General features: G+C 40.6%; 2 protein-coding genes across 5 annotated transcripts in view; one reads left to right on the top strand and one right to left on the bottom strand.

Annotated features, from left to right (window-relative positions):
* LOC311090821 (NACHT, LRR and PYD domains-containing protein 3-like) overlaps positions 1–8,285 on the bottom strand; it is a 430,276-nt gene extending 421,991 nt beyond the window's left edge. Inside the window, exon 1 of the mRNA XM_084126371.1 lies at positions 7,342–8,285. The gene's annotated coding sequence lies outside the window, so the exon portion shown is untranslated. The remainder of the gene's footprint in view (positions 1–7,341) is intronic.
* Positions 8,286–12,929: 4,644 nt separating this feature from the next.
* The window catches only part of LOC311090823 (NLR family CARD domain-containing protein 3-like), a 30,606-nt gene continuing 21,668 nt past the window's right edge, over positions 12,930–21,867 (top strand). For 3 of the 4 annotated variants that reach the window (XR_014607956.1, XM_084126374.1, XM_084126373.1), the window contains exons 1-3: positions 12,930–13,095; positions 13,578–13,697; positions 13,984–14,097. Coding sequence is in view for 3 of the 4 variants with exons in the window: in XM_084126374.1 (XP_083982500.1) it covers positions 13,585–13,697; positions 13,984–14,097 (227 nt within the window). In the remaining variant the exon portion in view is untranslated. The remainder of the gene's footprint in view (positions 13,096–13,577; positions 13,698–13,983; positions 14,098–21,867) is intronic. The other variant, XM_084126375.1, reaches the window with a different exon arrangement.

Here is a 21,867-nt window from a genome sequence, read left to right as displayed (position 1 = left end):
TGTTTTTCAGTTTCAGTTTTATCCAGAATGTCATTACGTTACCAAACTTACTGTGGAAACATGTTTACTGGCTGATGAACATTTTGTTGATGGACTCCGAATATATCCAGCCCATAGAAACATTTACATATGATAACAAGATACAACAAAAGTTCATCCTCCAACTTGCGGAAGCATGTCAAGGTACGTACATTGAAATAAACTTCCTTACATTTCTAAGCTAGATGCTAGCTACAGAAAAGTGCACTAAATGATTGGTTAGCTGCGATAATTAGCAGCTTTTTACATTCTCGGTTACGTTTGAGTAGTCGAAGCCACATGCACCCGCCAATTTGCCAGCTGTAGCTAGCCATTCAGATGGCTAACTTTGGCCTGACAATAGTTAGCATAAGCCGAGGCAAGCTAATCGTGTAACATAGATAATCAACTGAAGTCCTTTAAGATTCACGTTTTGTCATGCCCCTGACAAATAGAGAGAGCATACAATGTATCTTTTCTAGTCTGAGCTCGAGTACGAAACGTCTTTTTTACCATACAAAAAATGTAAAAGCCTAATTAGTTCAGTCGTAGGCTATGCTAGTTGCAAGCAGGGCATTTCAGCTCACTTATTTCACCAGAGCGAATAACTAGAGTTAGCCCTACAGAGGCTATTTGGCTTTTTTTTTTAAATAACAGTTCAGCTGGCCTAGACAGGATTACAATAGTGTTTGTTGAACTGTAAGGCTTAAATGCCTATTCAAGTGGGGGAACACTCTTGAGTGTACTTATACCTGTCTTGTTATACCATAAAAAATTGCTGTAGCCTACAATTGTATTTAAATACATGAGAGATATGCTACCCAAAGTCTTGTATTTGCCTGACCTAATATTGCAGCACTTGTTAGAATGTCAGAAGGACCTAAATACTTTGCTGGTCCATGTAAATTAAAGTTAGTTGCACCAGTTAAACCAATTTAAAAAGTTAGTCTGGAGCCATTGGAAAATTATGAACAACCAGCACTTCATAATTAATAATACTGCTATGTAGACTACATGATGGGTATCTTTTCTAATATTTATTAGTTTATTATAGTGTAAACTGAAATATTATACTGTGTTTTACAGAGAAGGCATGAGACACATCTGGAGGAATACTGTCAACTGACTTCAACAGCCTGCAAGAGGCCATCAGAAGGTGAAACAGGCTTCAAGGCGAAGCAACTGAAGCTGATGGAGACCAAGCATGTCACAGGCTTATGACAGGCATGTCAACGTCTACATTAATCCGGATACATTTGAAAACGGTGTTTTCGTTTATAAACGCTCTCCGTCCACACTAGCATTTTCAGGCGTTTTCGGACGTTTCAGTGTGGATGAGAAACTTTTGAAAAACGCCTGAAAACACTAAATTCACCTTTACTGCGCATGTGTAAAACCCCACCAAACATCACTGATATGATTCAGATGGAAAAATAAATAGGCCTAATGAAGATATCCTCTGACAAGATAATTTTATTCAGTAAAATATCTCACCATTCACTGATGCGTCCAGGTCGCACGCAGACACCATATGTTTGGTCTAAAACGCGACTGCTCTCATGTATTACCGCAGGACAGCAAATGTGAGTAGCCTACATTCTGTCATCTTTGCAGGACTGTGATATGAAGAGTAGAATGTAGAATATTTTTAGCAACAGTGTGAAAGTGAATAGCACATAACAGGCACAATACTGGTATAAACATGAATATCTATTGGTACAATATGCGTCACATGACTAAATGTACGTCATCGGTTTTAAATCCCTCCGGTTTCACAGTCCACAATACAACACGAAAACGGCGTTTTCAAATGTATCCGCTTTGGAGTGCGTTTTACAAAAAGCTTCGTTTTCATTAACAAAAACGCTGTCTCAGTGTAGACGGAAGGCCAAAACGGAGAGAAAAGATGCGTTTTCAAACGAAAACGTATTAGTGTGGACATGGCCACAGTGTCTGGTTTGTGTTTCCCCGGGTGTCCACTAGAGGTCTCTTTCCCTTCCTGTCACCATTCTTCTGGAACTGCATTTCCCACAATCCCTGTCTGGACTCATCACTGTTCATTGCACTCAGCTGTTCCCTATCACATTGTTAGTTTCTGTGTATATATACCCTGTCTGGTTAGTGTTTGTCACGGAGTCGTTGTTATTCGTCACACCACTTCTGAGGTCTGTTTCCTGGTCTGGTCTGGTCTGGTCTGGTCTGGTCTGGTCTGGTCTGGTCAGGTCATTATGGATTTTGACCCCTGCCTGGATGATTATGATTTTGGATTACCCTGAATAATAAATTACTGCTTTTGGATCTATTCCTGTTTCCCGTGTGTGGTTCCGTGACAAAGCAGGTGTCTCAGAAGACGGTTGATCAGGCTATCCTCCGCTTTATCGTTCAAGGTCTCCAGTCCTTCTCCCTGGTTGAGAAACCATCCTTCCAAGACCTTATTGTAGAATTACAACCGAGTAGTGCCGTCATGTCCTGCACAACTGTGCGGCGCAAGATTGATTCAGCTATTTCTAAAATGAAAGAACGTCTCAAGAACGAAATGAAAAAGGTACCATACATTGCCACCACTACTGAATGTTGGATGGCCAGGAGAAGGAGCTTTATAGGTGTAACAGCCCACTGGCTCGATCCTTGCAGTTTTGAACGCCGTTCAGCTGCCCTTGCTTGCCGTCAACTAAGGGGCTCCCACACATTCAATGCCTTGCCAGCTGTTTTGACCTACATTCATGCAGAGTATGAAATAAGTCTAAAGGTTGTTAGAACTACAACAGACAACGGGTCGAATTTTGTCAAAACGTTCTGTGTCTTTGGTCAGCAGGACGAAAATAACAATGAAGAGTTAGTTGCAGAAGGCACAATTGAAGAAGTAGGAGAAGATTGTGATGCATCTGATGGTGAAGAGGAGGTGGAATTCATGGATGTGGAAGCCATTCTGGAGGAAGATGATGGGCTTCAGTATCAGCTGCCGAAACATCATCGTGTGCATGCCACTTACTAAATTTTGTTTCCACAGTCGATGTTGATCGGGCTAATAAGACAGAAGCTTACAAGAAATTGTCCAGATCAGCCTTTTCTAAATGTCAGGCACTCTGGAATAAAGCATCAAGGTCTCCTCAAAATGCAGAGCTTATAGAGGAACACTGTAAGCTTCACTTGGTACAGCCTAATTCAACTCGATGGAACTCCTCTTTCATGGCCGTGGAACGTGTGGTCAGAATCATTAGAGACCAAGGAGAGGGGTCTGTGAGAACGGTCTGTGCTGCACTCAATGTTCCAATGTAAGTAGCTTATGTTAATGTATAATTGTGTTCTTATTTTGTTAGAGTAATGCTTACCACATTATCTGCTGTAGGTACATAAACAAATAAGTAAATGTCCAGCATTGCACAGTGGTTCTGTATACATTTTGTTGAAATATGTGTTTGTTTATTTTCTTCTGTTTCTATTAGGTACAGTCCGGCTGACAATAGCCTTTTTAGGGGAATATATGTCACCACCATGAGTCCAGTTGCGAAGTCCTTGAACATACTACAAGAAGTCAACGTTCAGATGGGCTGGCTGCTCCCGACAATCACCACCCTCACAACCAAGCTTGAAAAGTCCAGACCGTCACTCAGATTTTGCAAGCCACTTGTTGATGCTCTTCTTGAAGGTTTGAGGAAGTGGTTTGAGAGCATGATGTCAGAGCCAGAGCTAATTGCAGCAGCCATTCTCGTTCCAAGGTTCAAAACCTCCTGGACCAGCAATGACACAGTCCTACAGCTTGGTAAGGAAAATGTTTTTTGTTTTTTTTCCCAAAAACCTTTACATCCAACAATGATTCTATGCAGTTGTTTACTTACAGAGTAATAATAACAAAAATATGTGTTTGTTGGTGTGATTCTGTGTTTCTAATCAAGGTCTTAGTTACATCAAGGAACATCTGCCAGAACACGAAGGTCTTCGGTCTCCTGATACCACATCAACCTCTTCTGATGAAGATGACTTCTTCTCCAATGTCAAGTAGATGCATTCCCATGAGATAAGCAACTTGATGGATACCTAGCTGCTACAGCTGAAGGAGTGAATACACTGGCCCCCTATCCAGCTGTGCGTAACCTCTCACTAAAGCTCAACGCAGCCCTGCCAGCTTCAGCAGCGTGTGAAAGGCTTTTTAGCATAACAGGTTTGCTTTTCACCCCAAGAAGGGGATCAATTCATTTACAGAATTTTGAGAACCAACTTCTCAAGTTGAACAAGGACTTCATGACATTTGACTGAATTGAAGTACCACACACACACACACACACACACACACACACACACACACACACACACACACACACACACACACAGATTGTGTGTGAGAATGGTGTTATTCAGCTGAAAGTATTTTTTCCTGCCTTTGCCTATATGTCAATGTGAGAGGAAGGGGCTGTCACTCAAATGAGCTGAATTTTATTTTTCCTTTGTACGCTGACCTAAACACTTTAATCATTTTTATTTAGATTTTCTTTAATCATTATTATTTTCTCTTCTTTGCTATATGCTGCATGTATAACACGGTCAGGTTCAGGGGTGTGTCAGAACATTGCTATATTGCCTTCTTTGCTGGTTTAGGTTTATTGATTTGATTGATGAAAAAACAGAGAAACTCACATGTACACACAATTGTTAGCTGAATGTTCTTTTCTGATATTACACATTAATGTAAGCTGAGCATTTGCTTTGTTCTTGAGTATGCGGTGTGTTTAACACAGTCAGGTTCAAATGTGGGTGCAAAAAATCCATTAAAACTCTAGCAGAGGTTTGTCAGAGCGTTGCCATTGTGCTATTGCCTTGTGGGCAAGTGAGAAATGTTAAATAAAGCAACATGGTAAAAAGATGAAAGTGACTTGATTTTACTTTCAATTCCTTTTACATTCTCCAAGGTATTAACATTTTTCATAACTCCATGTAGGACGTTTCTGTACATAAATGTAAGCACTGTGGCAGTAGTAATGCAATATTTAGAAAATGTACTCTTGATACTCAAGTACTTTTAAAAACAAGTACTTCTGTGTACTCTGTCCACCTCTGCTCACTACTCTGCTCCTAATGTGTGTGCACTTACTTGGATGGGTTAAATGCAGAGGTCAAATTCCAAGTATGGGTTACCATACTTGGCCATCACGTGTCACTTTCACTTTTTTCACTTTCACATTGGTTCTACATTGAGTTGTAGTCGACAGCATGATCATCTGAGCTGGGATTTGATGCTATCCTGTGCTTTATCAGCCAATCATTCATATTCCTCAATCACTATTACATGTGATGAATGTGACTGATCTCCATTCAGTTCAGCTGTTCCTGCTGAAACACACTCACAACAAACTACATCTTGTGTTTATGAGAAAGTGACTGGCACGGCTATTCTGTGATTTAAAGATATTAAGCTCTACATAAGGTGAATCTGCAGCTTTAAAGAAATATCCACTGAAAAAACCGAAGATCTTTTATTCTCCAAGATAAACGTGTCACTTGAATGCTATTGTCCTGGAAATGAGCTGATATATAGTTTATAGTAATGGTGTTTATTCCTCTTCATGCAGAGTTTATCTCCAACATTGATCCTAATGATCTTGATTAGCAGCTTCAGTGTGTTTAATTAGAGCTGGAGATAAACTCGGCTGGAAGAATCACACACAGTGTAATGTTGATTTAATGGCTTTACCGTTGATTTTGTGTTGAAATCTCACCATTGTTTCGACATTAATTGGGGGTGCAAAAGTGATATTGAACCAACATAACTTTGTAACTTTAATTCAATGCAGTTAGTGTTGATGAATCAACATCGACTCAACATTGTTTCAATGATTCCTTGCTATCTGGGAAATTAAAATAAGTTATCAGTGCATACATTTTTTTATATTAAAAATGTTAAAAAATGTACAATGTTTTTACTGTATGGTTTTAATTGATCTGATTCTTTCAGGTTTATGTCACATTGCATTGTTGTAGATCACTTTGAAAAAATCATCTGCTAAATGACTAAATGTAATTATAAACATGATTGGATGATTTCCAACTTATTTCATATCATGTGATCAAACAAAGTCCTCTTTATGATTTATTATCAGGAACTCTGCGTTCTGCAGAAAGATAAATGAAAGACAAAACTGAACAAATGAAGGCAAGGATTAACAAATAAAACAAAAAAACATGATAAATTACACAGATAAAAACAAACTGAAAAAGACCAGAATAAATTCAAGAATGGTCAAAAAACTAACAAAAATAAATAAATACAGAAGACCAAAAGAATGACCAAATTGAAGAATAAACAAAAGCACAAAAAATAATAAAAAGACCAAAAAAAGCGACGCGAGTGCTTTTGCAAAAAAAATATTAATAAAAATAACCACTTTATTTACCAAATATTAAAGGTGCTATAAGCGATCTCACACGTTTTTTAGGCCAAAACATTTTTTTTTCACATACCGCAAACATCTCCTCACTATCCGCTAGCTGCCTGTCCCCTGAACACACTGTAAAAAAAAACAGTCTCTGCAGACAGCCCAGGCTCCACAAACTGCAGCAAAAACAAACTGAGCAGCAAACAGAGCGACCCGCAGCACGAAACATAACAAACTGTTCCAGCCAATAACCGACAAGAATGATGTGGGTTTGGGGTTTGGGGGGTTAGTGCGCGGATGAGGAGGAGGGAGGGTCAAGCTAGCCTCCATTTTGTTTCATAATATTTCAAACATCAACAAGAGGTTACGCCAACCGAGATGAGATAGGTCTGACTGCAGAACCGCAGAACCATACGTCATAGCAGTGTGAGGACGACAGCGCCAGCCCAACAGTCTGGTGCCGGAAGTGGATACCATACATATCCACCTTACATATACCATACCTAAACCTACCCATCTCCACCCCCTGATCCCTAAACCTACCCCTAAACCTACCCATCTCCACCCCTTAGATGCTTTTACCCCGCCCACTTCCGGCATCAGACTGTTAGGCTGGCGCTGTCGTCCTCACACTGCTATGACGTATGGTTCTGCGGTTCTGCAGTTGGTTATTATTGACCGAGATCGCTTATAGCACCTTTAAAGGTGCCATGTGTCAGAATTGAGGTAAAAATATCAAAAAAATGAGCTATATGCATCAAAAGAATGAGAAGAAATAAGGGCGATGATGTCATTAAAAAAATGACAAGTTATAGTGCTGCAGAGATATCAACCTGAATTAGCATTAGCATTACTAGCCACGGCCCAACAGGTGTCGTAATACCAGTTTCGGCCATGGGAGGCGGTATGCGGGCAACATAACCACCAGTCAAACATGCAATACACGAATAACTCGCACGGCTTGTGGGCGTACTTGAACCTGATGTCAATCGTGTGGAAAGTAGCCTACTGCCCACTACTACATTCAAATAAAATCTGATAAAAAAAGGAACAGAACCAGAGTAAACATTGGCACTGCTTTCCATCGCTGGAGACAACTAATGGACATGAAAGAAATGAGGTTCGACTCCGAACTTGCAACATTTCTTTTGGATTGGTAAGTAAGATGCTGTTAGTATTTCGTTAGAAGTTTGTTTTATATGTTTGTGTAGTTTTTTCGGGAAGTTATAACATAGAAATGTATCGAAGGCTGTTCGATAAACGTATATATAACGTACATAAATATAGTATTGTAATAGTACACATATATAGCACAATCTCTATAGCTCTTTTTTTTCTTGCCAACTACGTGACCTATATTATGTTTATTAAATGGCTTTCCTGAGGTAAATCTGACATAATTGTTCTCCAACTGTGTTATTGACCTCTTCACTGATAAAAAACACTGATTGGTCGATATTATGTATGAGGAATACATTTTGGTAAGTTGTAGCCTACTGTATCTTTCAACAGTGTTCGTGTTTTTTTACTATTAGTAGAGATGATCGGTTCACGTGCGCTAGGGATCTGTCGTGTAACATTTACAAGCGCCAAAACGGTATTTATTGTTTGAATTGCGTAATAAAATTGACAGAATCTGAGAGCTGAGATTTTTAGCGCAATTTTCCAACGGACAAAATTGCGATTGTTAACTCATGATTTCTGTTCTGTCTGTGCGCACCAATCTTGCACTTCTATCTCCTCCTCAACCAGACCACCTAGAGACTTCGGGTTTTCGGCATTATGTTAAGGAAGGTCTAATCTCGGGAACGCACAAAAAAAAAAAAAAAAAAAAAAACATACAAATATTTACTATCTCTTAGTGTTGTGATCCCATGACGTCAGAAAATTGCGCTAAAACACTCACTGAGTTTTTATTACTTGTTTTATATCATAACTAACCTGCTCTGTCTAGTCTGTCGGTGTCATGGGATGTGGAGGAGATGAACCCAAAAGCAGACGAGGTGCAGACACTCAAGGTTTATTTAAACACAAAAACAGAAAACAAAACCCACGAGGGGGCAAAACAGAACTGAGGACAGGTAACTCTGACTAAGACAAGATAACAAACAATGACTAAACTCTGACTAGACGATGACGGGAAACGAACTCACAAAACTGATTTAACAGGTCACTGACAAAGTACTCACAGTCTTAAACAAGCAACATCTCACAAGGAATAACAGGCTAAGTTAGATAATGTACCGACACAGGACAGAAAACATGAGGGGATTAAATAGGGAGCAAACTAATCAGGAACACAGGTGATGATGGGTAAAGCAATCAAGACAAAACGAGGATAACAAGGGGGCGGGGCAGAGAACGAGACAACACAAGCACATGGCCCAAACAAATGGCCATGTGCTTGTACACAAAACATGGGTCTGTCATGATCCTGCCTCAAAACAAGAAAGATCTAGGACATGAAGGCAGAATCATGACATGTCGGTATCCGTGTCCTCTTTGCTTCGCGATTTTTCTGTGCGTGAGAAAATTGATGTGTGGCGCGAGAGCGTGTGAAAAGTGTCAATTGCGTGTGTCTCACGGTGAATGCGTGAGAGTTGGCAGCTCTGGTTACGTTGGCGCTAGCTTGGTCAACATCAGCGAATGCTGTCTGTCAAATGAATGTAATTCAAACTAACAATAAAAATGTAATATGAACAAAACGAATATGAACATATTCACTGGTAAAGGTGAAGGGGAGTAGCTTGAAGATGTCATATTCATACTCTAGAGTAGACCAACTCACTTTCTGGAGGTATACTGCCCCCATCTGGTATGGAATGTGGAGTATGAATTTATTTTTTTTGACACAAGGCACCTTTAAGCGTTAATATGCTCTCACACGCATGCGCCGTGGTGCTCTCGTGAACGCGCGTCTGTTTCTCTCTCTCTTGTCACACATGGAAAGTGAAAGTACGTTCCCTTTCGAAAGGGAACTCTACACTACGTCAGAATGACGCTATGGGGAACGCCTCAGGCGTGACAGGTGTCTGAAATAAATATCAACTCACGTCAATTATGTTGACCGGCGACAGCCCGTGAATCATCAGCTTGATTGATTAACGCGCAACCTGGATGTATAAAGGGAAGCCTTGCATACATAACAACATCTTTTCGTCTTCAGGGACTGTTTGTCTGTATTGAGAATATCGCTGAAGCGCGCGGGAGGCTCTCGAGAGAGCCTCTTGTGCAAACTGTGAGCGTTTTTTATTTAAAAATGCTCCGCTTTCGCGGACCCTTTTCTCGAGGGAGGAGGGTTCAGCATCTGAGCTGTGGTGCGTGCGATCTGTGAAACAATACTGTTTGGGTACGAGGCGTTCACAGTCAGTTCCTGAGGGTGCTGGCAGTGTTCATTAAGAAATATCTCGGCGCGCGTGAGAAAGAAAAAATCCGTGCGCTGTCGGATGTTTCAACCTCGCAACTGTTGACTTTCTTCTCGAGGGATGAAAGCCAAATATTTTTTAACGGCTCTTTTCTCGCGCTTGCCGAGGCAGTGTGTAGATTACGAGAACGTATAAATGTTAAAACAGTATTGTCTGGTGAGTATGGCTGCATTTAATTCTATGAATTAAAATGATGGAATATTATCTGACTTTTAAGAAGTTAGATATTTAGTAATTCAGCCTATCATCCAGATCGCGTTACCCAGTGTTTTTGGCTGCATTTTAATTGAAAAATGAGCAGTGAACAAAAAGAGCAGGTGTAATTCTGGTCTTTTTGTAAAATGTGAAATTAACATATTTCTGTTTCTTTTCAGACCACATCTCCTGTTTTAGAGTCTGGGGCAAAATGTTATGGGAGTAAATCTAAAGATTTTTTCGATGGTCAGGTAGTAGGTCTTAACAGGCCTCCTTGACCAGACAGTCCCCATTTTGCAACCGGACAGTGCTTGGGCCTCCCTGAGGTGAGCTCCCAGGAATTGACTGTCAAGGAGTAATGTGGTTATCAGGTTATAGGCCTCACTAGGCCTTCCTGAATATGAGCTTCCACATACTATGGTTAAATGAGCTCCCACATATTATGGTTATCAGGTCGTAGGCCTCACTAGGCCTTCCTGAATATGAGCTCCCACATACTGTGGTTATCAAGTTATAGGCCGCTCCAGGCCTTCTTGAATATAGCTCCCATATAATGTGGTTATCAGGTCATAGGCCTCACTAGGCCTTCCTGAAAATGAGCTCCCACATACTGTGGTTGAATATGAGCTCCCACATTCTGTGGTTATCAAGTTATAGGCCTCACCAGGCCTTCTTGAATATGAGCTCCCACATACTGTGATATGAGCTCCCACATTCTGTGGTTATCAAGTTATAGGCTTCACCAAGCCTTCTTGAATATGAGCTCCCACATACTGTGGTTATCAGGTCATAGGCCTCACCAGGCCTTCCTGAGTTTGAGCTCCCACATACTGTGGTTGAATATGAGCTCCCACATACTGTGGTTATCAGGTCAGAGGCCTCACCAGGCCTTCTTGAAAATGAGCTCCCACATACTGTAGTTGCCAGGTTATAGGCCTCACCAGGCCTTCCTGGTTATGAGCTTCCACATGTCAGGTTACAGGCCTCACCGGCCTTCCTGAATGTGAGCTCCCACATACTGTGGTAATCAGGTTACAGGCCTCATCAGGCCTTTCTAGTTATGAGCTCCCACATACTGTGGTCGCCAGGTTACAGGCCTCATCCGGCCTTCCTGGTTATGAGCTCCCACATACTAGGATATCAGGTTACAGGCCTTTCTAGGCCTTCCTGAATATGAGCTCCCATACACGGTGGTCGCCACGTTACAGGCCTCGCCAGGCCTTCCTGGTTATGAGCTCCCACATACTGTGGCGCCAGGTTACAGGCCTCACCGGCCTTCCTGGTGATGGGCTTCTACATGTCAGGTTGCAGGCCTCACCCGGCCTTCCTGAATGTGAGCTCCCACATACTGTGGTCATCAGGTTACAGGCCTCATCCGGCCTTCCTGGTTATGAGCTCCCACATACTGTAGTCGCCAGGTTATAGGCCTCACCAGGCCTTCTTGGTTAGGAGTTTTTCACATGTCAGGTTTCGGGCCTCGCCGGCCTTCCTGAATGTGAGCTCCCTCATACTGTGGTTGTACATGAGCTCCCACATACTGTAGTCGCCAGGTTATAGGCCTCACCAGGCCTTCTTGGTTAGGAGTTTTCACATGTCAGGTTTCGGGCCTCACCGGCCTTCCTGATAGGAGCTCCCACATGCTGTGGTCACCAGGTTAGAGGCCTCACCGGCCTTCCTGATATGAGCTCCCACATGTTGTGGTCGCCAGGTTAGAGGCCTCACCGGCCTTCCTGATAGGAGCTCCCACATGCTGTGGTCGCCAGGTTAGAAGCCTCACTGGCCTTCCTAATATGAGCTCCCACATGTTGTGGTTGCCAGGTCAGAGGCCTCACCGGCCTTCCTGAAGGTAAGCTCCCACATATTGTGGTTGAATACAAGCTCCCCCATGTTGTGGTCGCCAGGTTAGAGGTCCTACCAGGCCTTCCTGGAGGTAGCTCCCTTTAGGCCCTCACAGGCCTCCTCAGTGTTTTGAGACACAAACACTGGGTAGATCCATGGATCGAGTAGAGAGACTCCCCTCGCTGGCAAGGGTTGTAAAGCACTATGCTGAGTCATACTCTCCAGGGTTTCCCGTCTCTGAGATCCGGGCTGAGTGGTTCACTGCCTGTTTTGCAGTCCCTCGGGTTGGATGCCTTCTTAAGGCAAGTGTCCAGAGGCTCTGTCTTCAGACAGACAGGAAGTGGCCAGACTCTAGTGTCTTATGTAGTGACACCAGGTCAGGCCTGCCTGGTGGTATTTCAGGTGGCACGCTCCCCTGAATAGTGACTGGCTGGGAGTCCCTTGGGCCCCCTAGCCACACTCCCTAGAAGGGACCCCTTCTTTTGGAAGCTGTGGTCCTAAGCCTTTGAGCTGGCCCAGATATACCCCCCATTAACTATGTTCTGGCGGTTTCTTGGTTCATTAGCTTGGGTGATGACCGGTAGGGAGTGCTGTCACTGACAGCCCGATGTGACCTAAGGGTGAGTGGTTCCAGTGTTTTCTGAATTACTGGTTTGGACAGTTGTCACTGCCTTTGGGCATGCACTCCCCTCAGCATGGTGGCGTTGGTATATCGTTCCCCATAGCGTCATTCTGACGTAGTGTGAGTTCCCTTTCGAAAGGGAACGTCTCAGGTTACGACTGTAACCTATGTTCCCTGAGAACAGGGAACGAGACACTACGTCTTCCTGCCATGCCTCGGGGCCTGCCTGCAACAGTCCCTTCAGACGATAGGATGTTGTCATGTATGCAAGGCTTCCCTTTATACATCCAGGTTGCGCGTTAATCAATCAAGCTGATGATTCACGGGCTGTCGCCGGTCAACATAATTGACGTGAGTTGATATTTATTTCAGACACCTGTCACGCCTGAGGCGTTCCCCATAGCGTCATTCTGACGTAGTGTCTCGTTCCCTGTTCTCAGGGAACATAGGTTACAGTCGTAACCTGAGACGTTTTCCTGTTGCCATTTTGAGCTGGAAGAATACGAATACGAGGGGAAAACAGAGCATCGAAGTTTATCAGCGTTTAAGAAGGAATTTCCGTGTATCTTTATAATGTTAAAGCTGGAGGATTTGAGATCCTGTATCTTGTAAAAGTTTGATCAAGGTGAGTGTTCATGTGTGACTTTCTTATATTAATATGAATCTGGAGGACATTTTACGTGATCGTTTGTTTGATATACAATCTTTAATAAAGGGTTTCTTTCACTTCAAGGTTTATTTTTTGTTCCGTGATGTTTGTGATTCTTCAGGAGTTTAACAGCATATGTGTAAATATAGGCCGAATCACACCTCACAGAAAAACGTTTATTTATCGGATCAGTGTCTGTCGATGTGGGTCGGGTCGGGTTTGTTTTCTTTCTCTCGAACATGTTCAATCAGCGTTTTTCGGTGTCCGTTATTTTTCATAAAATTCTAAATCAAACGGTCGACTTGTGTGTGTGTGTGTGTGTGTGTGTGTGTGTGTGTGTGTGTGTGTGAAAAGGCCCAATGAACTTGAGTTAACGAAGTTACATGATCCTTCTTCTCCACACTCCAGATATGATCAGCTAAATTATGAAGGTTGTTTAATTTAATTATTTAATATAGTGTGTGAATGTTTCTTCATTCAGAGTCAGTGGAGGAGATCAAACTCATCAGATTCTCCTGCAGCTTCATCATGGCTGATTCACAAGGATCCAGAGATGGAGATTTTTCTCCAGTATGCAGGTACTTTCAACAAACACTGTTAAATATTGTGTTATCACAGAAAAAGAGTTACCCACCCCACAGACACACATATCAAAGAAAGTTTACAGAAAAAAATATTTTGTTTGCCTAATTTTGCCTGTGTTTTTGTTTTGAAACTAACATGAAATATTAAATAAAAAGATCATAAAGTTTCTTCAAAGTGCTTTTTGATGAAAAATGAATGTGTTTATATTAATATGGTTCCTATCATAAAGAATTAACGCAGTAATTTAAAGGATTAAACTGAATCTGTTCTCTGTTCCAGTTCAGTCCATCAGAAGAGCTCAAACCCAGAGTCCAGCTGTGTGTCTATGAAGAGTAACCAGTCTATGGATCCGCCAATAATGTTTAAGAGTGGAGACAAACGGCCTAATCTCAGGTATATCATTTCTATAAAAGATATGCTTATAGTATGACACTTTTGAATTAGAAGCATAATTTATCAGTCAGTCAGTCTAATTCTATCAATGACAAGTAATTTGTTGAGGTCAGTTTGTATAGAAAGACACACGCCTGCGCACATGTGTATTCAAACACACATACCCACAGACTAGACATGTAATACGCATGTGCACGCCGTCAGTGTTTGCACAGATTCATGTTTTTGAAGTTCACATGGAGATGATGTTTTTTTTTTTTTTTTTTAACGCTTGCAGATTGGAACCTATTTCAGGGTTTGCTCATTAAGGGTTTTCTGTTAGAACGGTGTCGTGTAAGCGGCCCCTAAATTAATAACTACTTATCATTGTTTCACCTTTATATTAGGGGTGGGCGATATGCCAAAAATATCATATCACGATTTTTTTCAGGGAAATTTTTCGATTTTATCACGATTATTTTTCTTGTTGGATTTACCATTTTGAAGTGACTGAGCATTACAGCCAAACTAATGTTCCTTCTTTTTTTTTAACAAAGCCTTACAATGTAACTAAATATAAAATAAAAAGAATGGCAAACATTTAGGCCAAAGTGGCCTATTTTTTTAAAATATTTTTTTGTTGTTAAAAAATAAGAACAAAGGTACACATTATATACACAACATAATATACAAATGAAATAGACAGTGCTCTATTTTTTCAGCTACAGTAGATGTATTTAACAGTAGCAAGAAAGAAATTAAATGAACAAATATAAACGTAAAACACTACATAGACTTTGTAGCAGCCCTTGGCTCTTTAATAATGGCAGAGAGTCTCTAACGGGTGCAATCGTTTTTTATTCTTCTAGAATCAGCATGAGCACTGTGAAAACTAGAAGTAAACACACAAATAGCTGGTTATGAACCTTTGGCAAATTTACAAATAAATCCGAGTCACCTCTTTTATAGTGCATCATCATGCATGTGTATATGTGCAATGCACATCAAATGACCTTTAAAGTTATTTAAAATAACAACACATAAAACAATAATTTGCTCACTTAACGCATGCAGCTTTCCCGGTACAAGATACACAACAAAACAATTTCCAGTAACAGTCAATATAGACATTTTACATCCTTAAAGCCTTTCCATCTCTTATACAAATAATACACACCTCGCTCCGCTCTCGCCTAAACTTTAGACTCGCTGCTTTTCTGAATTAGCCGCTAGCTTGAAGATCTCTGAACTAAAACAGCACACAAATGTGTGGACATAAGACAAAGTAACTTCATGAAAACATCATGAAAACAGAATTACATAACTAAATAATGTTGCAGAGTGAACAGCAGCAGGATTCCACAACCTGAGTTAACTTGCATATGTCCCTGAGCTTCTGAGATGAGAGAAATCAGGCAAGAGCAAACTGTTGATCAGCTGTACAGGTTCCTGGACTCTAGGGCTGAAATGATTCATCGAGTTACTCGATTAACTTGATTACAAAAATTCCTCAAGGCAAAAACTCTGCCTCGAAGCCTCGTTAAATTCCTATGACGTGCACTATACACGCAGGGATCTGATTTCACACGGACCGTTGTTCAGTGTTCAGTTAGCACACCATATAGTGCGTGATACATTTTGAATTTAGTTGGCATGATGGCGGAGAGTACAGATGTCCATAAACGGCAGAGAATGTCTAAAGTTTGGGATCGCTTCCTTTCAGCGTCGCTGAAACAACGATTCTGTCCCCCGCATTTTTTTTGACCCAGCGCCAATATTTCCGCCCGTGCCTAAGCCTATTGATGTTCGCTGATTTTAATCCCATACTGTATTTGTAGTGATGTCGTGATGCGGTTTGACTAGATATGATGTTTAGCTTTGATGTTTTTAAGTAGTAAACGTATTCACGTTCAATTGCAAGAGAGTATAGCCTAAAAAAAGAACCCCTTCACACACACACACACACACACACACACACGCACGCACGCACGCACGCACGCACTCACCCTTCTGCTGCAGCTGCAATTCCACCCTCACCAGGCTATTGTTACAGAAAGAATTCCAGAGGAAATAACATGTAAGAGGTCTACCCAGAGGGATTCTTCTCAAAACAAGAAGGTAACTTTGGAACTCCCTTGAGACTTGACCGGGACAGTGAGTCTACGGGTAAACAGCTTGGCGGCGGTGTTTGTTTTTATGTGAATGCATGCTGGTGCTCAACGATTGTTGTAAGGGAGAAGTTGTGTACCCCTGACATTGAACTTTTGGCTGTATCTTTACGCCCTTTTTATTTGCCCAGGGAATTTCCACAGCTTTTTTTCATATTGGTTTAAATACACCCGAGAGCAAATGCTGCCACAGCCATAGAGCATATTAAGAACACCTTAGACAGACTGGAATTAATATCTCCAGATTCTCCCAAATTCATTCTGGGTGATTTTAATCACTGTGAGGTAGAAAAACCCTTGAAAGGTTTCCAACAGTATGTTACATGTACTACTCGTCTGGGGAAAATATTAGATAAATGCTATGGCTCAATTTTAGGTGCATATAGATCTATTGCTCTCCCACCACTTGGCTCTTTTGATTATTACTCTGTATTACTTGCACCAGCCTATTTACCAGTTATTAGGAGGACAGAGAAGGTTGTAAAGGTTATTAAACAATGGACTAATGATAGCATTGATAGATTAAAGGGATGCTTTGAAATAACTGATTGGAATATGCTCATAGTTCCATCAAGTGATATTAATGAGCAAGGGGACATAGTGACATCATACATCTCCTTTTGTGTGGATAACATCATTCCCACCAAGACGGTTACCATCTTTCCCAATAACAAGCCCTGGGTAACCAAAAAACTCAAGGAAATGTTAAATAAGAAAAAGAGAGTTTTTTACACTGGCTCCGAGTATGAAAATAAGGAAGTTAACAGAGAGGTTAAACGTGCTATTAAATCTACTAAACTGAGATATAAGAACAAGATTGAGCAAACATTTACTCAGGGGAACCTCCATACAGCCTGGCAGGGTCTTAAGAATATGGCGGCAGTTAATATTGCTCCCACTGCCCGTAAGCACATTCAGGTTGCAGGTAGCAGTTCAACATCTCTTGCCAATGACCTCAATTCTTTTTACACCAGAATTTCAGACCTTGTTTCAGACCTTGTTTCAGACCTTGTTTCAGAACTCCATGGCCAGTGGTGTAGTCCCTCATCTATGGAAACATTCAACAGTTATTCCAATACCTAAAAAGAGTTCCATAAAAGCCTGAATAATTGTGGCCAGTGTGTTTTGGAGAAAAACATTTATTTCATAATGTGATTTTCCCCCCCAATTTGAATTCTTTTACTTCAATGAAAGGTTAGAATTTTGCCAATTTTTGGAACGAAAGATCAAATTTTTTGAATGAAAGATTTATTTTTTACAGCCATTTTTGATCATATTTACCGGGGGTATGAATACTTTCCGTACCCACTGTATATAGAATTACGTATTTATTTATTCTTATATATGGTATGGACTAGTTGTGTTTTTAGGTATCCACTTGAAGTGGATTTTTATTAATATGTACTCTGTGCACACTGTTATTATTTATTTAATGTATGATGTTTTTATGTATATTGTTTACGTGACTCTACATGGCCTCAATAATTGCCCCTTGGGGACAAATAAAGTGTTATGAAATGAAATGAAATGAAACCCTCGTCTCTCTCACGCGTCGGTCGGACCAATTGAGGCAATGCATATATGCTTAAACTTTATGTAGCCACGCAACAATAATTTCAGCATGCATTCACTGTATACACCGGGACGTGATGGAGGAACAAATATTGTATTGCAGTTTTTGCGAGACCTTGTTTGTAGGCTATGTCACGTCTGCCAAATAGTTACAGACAACAACAAAAAATGAAACTCCCCAGCCTGCTTCTCCATATCCACTCGTACTTTTGGGGAAGACATAATCGGCTACCAAAGTAATTGAGCATAGAACATTTTCAATTAACAAAAAAATATAATACTACAAAACGTGCTAATATACTTCAACTAGCCTAAGTGAAAAACAAAATGCTGTTCTTTTTCTATTTAACAAAATATTTGCAATAAAACATTCCCCTTTTCAAAGCTACACTTATTTTTTTTATAAATTGTATACATTGTGTACCTGTTTGGCTTGATATTTTATATTCATTTCATTTATTTTTGTTCTCCGGTGGGTAATTTGCAGAAGGTGCAATCCTTTTTTTGTAATGTTGTATTAAGAAGACAAAACTAAGGCAAAATGGCCTTTACTATTTAAGTTTGTGTTCATAGTTTTAAATGTTATACATGTTTTACAGTAAGTTGACTTAACTGTATTGTTATATTATTGTTGGCACTGGCACTTATAAACACTAAATGGGTAAAAATTGCAATAAATAGGCTTAGTTTTGGAGCCAAATGTTGGAGTTGGAATAAATACCTCTGTTTTTAGTTTTTTTGTTTTTTTGAGAAATAAAAGCCAAATGCTTGATCATTTTACAGCCACATCATTTTCGTTATGCATTATTTGTTTTGGTTGTTTAAAAACACACTATTTTTTTTTATCCGATTACTCGATTAATCGATCGATTAAGTGCTAGATTAATGGATTACAAAAAGAATCGATAGCTGCAGCCCTACTGGACTCACAGCCTCAAACCCAGTCACATGAATGACCTGACTGTGAATGCATTACCTCTAGCGGCCTCCAGTGGACACTTACAGACTTCACTGTAAAAATGATACACTGATTCTTATTAAAGCTTAGCCTGGGAAAACCCAGACAACTTCCGGCAAATTTAGATTTGCTCTGCAAGTAGTCTGGCAAAGAGCTCATTCAAGCCCATTTCTAATCCGTCGAAATCGCGGCACCAATCAGAAACGTTGAGGCGGGCTTTACACGATGACGATCACTCTGATTGGTTTTAGGTCTATCCAATTGCGCCCAGAGGCATTTGAGCGACGTCCGTTAAGCGCACCAACGTTTAATGCATTATTATATTCAAATTGCAAACACATGAGGACAGTCTCCATGAAAGACCCACTGGCAGATGAACGTGCTACTACATTTCTCTCTGAAACGGTAGGAAATTAAATTAGATTTAATAGAGGATTTTAACTGTGACAAGATGATTGACAGGGCAGTTTACGTGACAGGATGCATGCAACAGACCCGTCCGATAAAGATGACAAGTGGTATGTCCCAAAGCTTGCCTACTTTTTTGCTACACATTCAAAAGTAAATACCTTTTCTTCACAAAAAGAGTACATACTTTTATGGCGTAGTGTAACTCAGGCGAATTGGGACGCAGCATATGGCTTTACACGATGACGATCGCTCTGATTGGTTTTAGGTCTATCCAATTGCGCCCAGAGGCATTTGAGCGACGTCCGTTGGTGACGCCCCTTTGGAAATGAGTTATTAATGAAGCTTTGCCAGACCATAACTCAGTTACTACTGAGAATGGTCTGGTTTTAACCAGGCTAATTAAAGCTACTAATTAAGTTCTCAGTCAAGAGCAGTGAAAGATTTTCTCTTTGTGTTAAGTATTTAAATGGGAGAGCATAAAAAGAGAATAATTCAGCTCACTTGTCACTGAGTTTATGATATTAAATCAGTTATCTTACTCAGCAAATGACCTATTGCTCGTCATGTTACAAGTGCACGCGCTCGCTCTTCTCTCACAGACACACTGCGCGGCAGCAGCGTGAAACCGTAGTGGGCGTGGTCAACCTGTCAGTTCAATCCAGGGTGACCAATAGAAAAGGGCGTTTCATCCTGGTTGATAGAGACCGCCCACTGAGACACAGCTTCATTCACAAGCAAAACTTATTACCTTACAAGCAAAAGAATTAGACCCGCAAAAAAGACAGCAGAAAAGAGAGCAAAATTTGTGTGTTTGTGATGAAAAAGTGTTCGAAATGCACAAAGAAAAATATATTTTTTTAAAGATTTACACACACTGCAACTGTTATCAACTTCTTTATTTTTGAGCCTTAAAGGAGAACTCCGGTCAATTTTAACATTGAGCTCATTTTTTTGTAAATTTGGAGTGCTGTCAATACAGAGAACAACGACAAAAATCGGTGTTGCCTACACCATGTTATCCTCTTTTTAAAATTTGCACCCTGTTGACTTCAATGGGGCAAGTTTTAAACCTGCTTAAAGCCTCTTTAACATCCTTGATGTGTCATTACAAGTGCACAGCCAATGTGAGTGATTCCTTCAGAGTGAACACGGTGAATCTGACTGCAATAGATGTGAAAGATATGAATAAAAATGATGTTTATTCAGCCAGCGCACATACCTGTATTTACATCCTGTTTTCGGTCGAAGTCCATATTAGTCGATTGTCGAGTTCACGCGCGTGATCATAGGTAACTAAGCAACTCGACAATCGACTACTGTGGACTTCGACCGAAAACAGGATGTAAATACAGGTATGTGCGCTGGCTGAAATAACATCATTTTTATTCATATCTTTCACATTTATTGCAGTCAGATTCACCCGTGTTCACTCTGAAGGAATCACTCACATTGGCTGTGCACTTGTAATGACACATAAAGCACAAGAAAGAAATAAATACAGGTTTGGAACAACATTAGTAAACCTTGTGTGTATTTGACAGTTTTAGCCCAATAAGACTTTATAAGATAAAGACAGGGCTCTCAAGTGTCACGCATTGAGCGTGACAGTAACTCATTTCGGTCTTTTGTCACGCACTCCCGCCACACGTTGTATTTCTCACACAGAAAAAACTATATATAATATATTTAATATGCCGCAACGGCCAACATTTCTCTGGCCGCGCCACTCTCACTATGGAACCGGCAGGAATCAAGCGCTTCTCCCCTGGAGTTCTTAGTTGAGCCTGCCACTTATCAGCCAATCAAAAAAAAAAAAAAAAAGGAGCTACACAATATGTCACTCTTGTCTGTCTTCAAAACTTGAGAGCCCTGTAAAGATAACTTAGTCTAGTATCCAGTCGCTGTTTGACAGTGCGCTTCGGGTGTGTACACTCAGAAAAGCGCATGTTAGAACAGCGCATCAGCACGCAAATGTTTAACCGGCAAGGCTTTAAAGCACATGCAAATAATGAACTACTGTGAATTACAGTGTCTCGTGAGTTCAACTCTACCTCCGCCTTAATTAACATGTGACGTGAATGTACGTCGCGTTGTACAGTATGTTGAGACGGAGGCACCAGAACTGAACTGATAGAATGCACTGCAGCACGATACTACGATATTTCTTCAAAAGCAGATCGTGGAGATCGTCCACTATCAAAAATCTTGATATCGCACACCCGTACTTTATATAATGGAGTAGGTGTAAAATTGAGCAGATTTTTCTAACCGCTGGTTCAGATTTGTTGAAAGCTTCACAGTGTCTGGTCAGAACAGTGATGTTTCACAGCAAGAGTACTGTTACTAGAGTACAGTAAGGTGGTTTATCTTTAAAGCTCAGCAACACATTGGTCTCTTTAGTCGGTTGAGCCTTCGTCCTCCATTGTGCCTTTGAAAAGAGTAATGTGATCGTGGCTGATGTTCACCTGAGTTTAATCATTCTATAATTCTATAGTTGTTTTCAATTTGTTTGTTTTGAATTCCTAATTCCCAATATTACCATTTTTCTCAGTCGCTTTGGTAAATTTTTTGAATCATGCTTAACATTTACAAACCAGTAATGATATTTCTCAGAATAATTATAATCAAAGTTTGAGTGCAACACACCACTGAGTTACAGACGTTAAAGTAAAATTGTCATTT

Source organism: Abramis brama (assembly GCF_963993115.1).
Source record: "Abramis brama genome assembly, chromosome: 10".
Classification (NCBI taxonomy): Eukaryota; Metazoa; Chordata; class Actinopteri; order Cypriniformes; family Leuciscidae; genus Abramis; species Abramis brama.
This window is presented reverse-complemented; position numbering and strand designations above follow the sequence as displayed.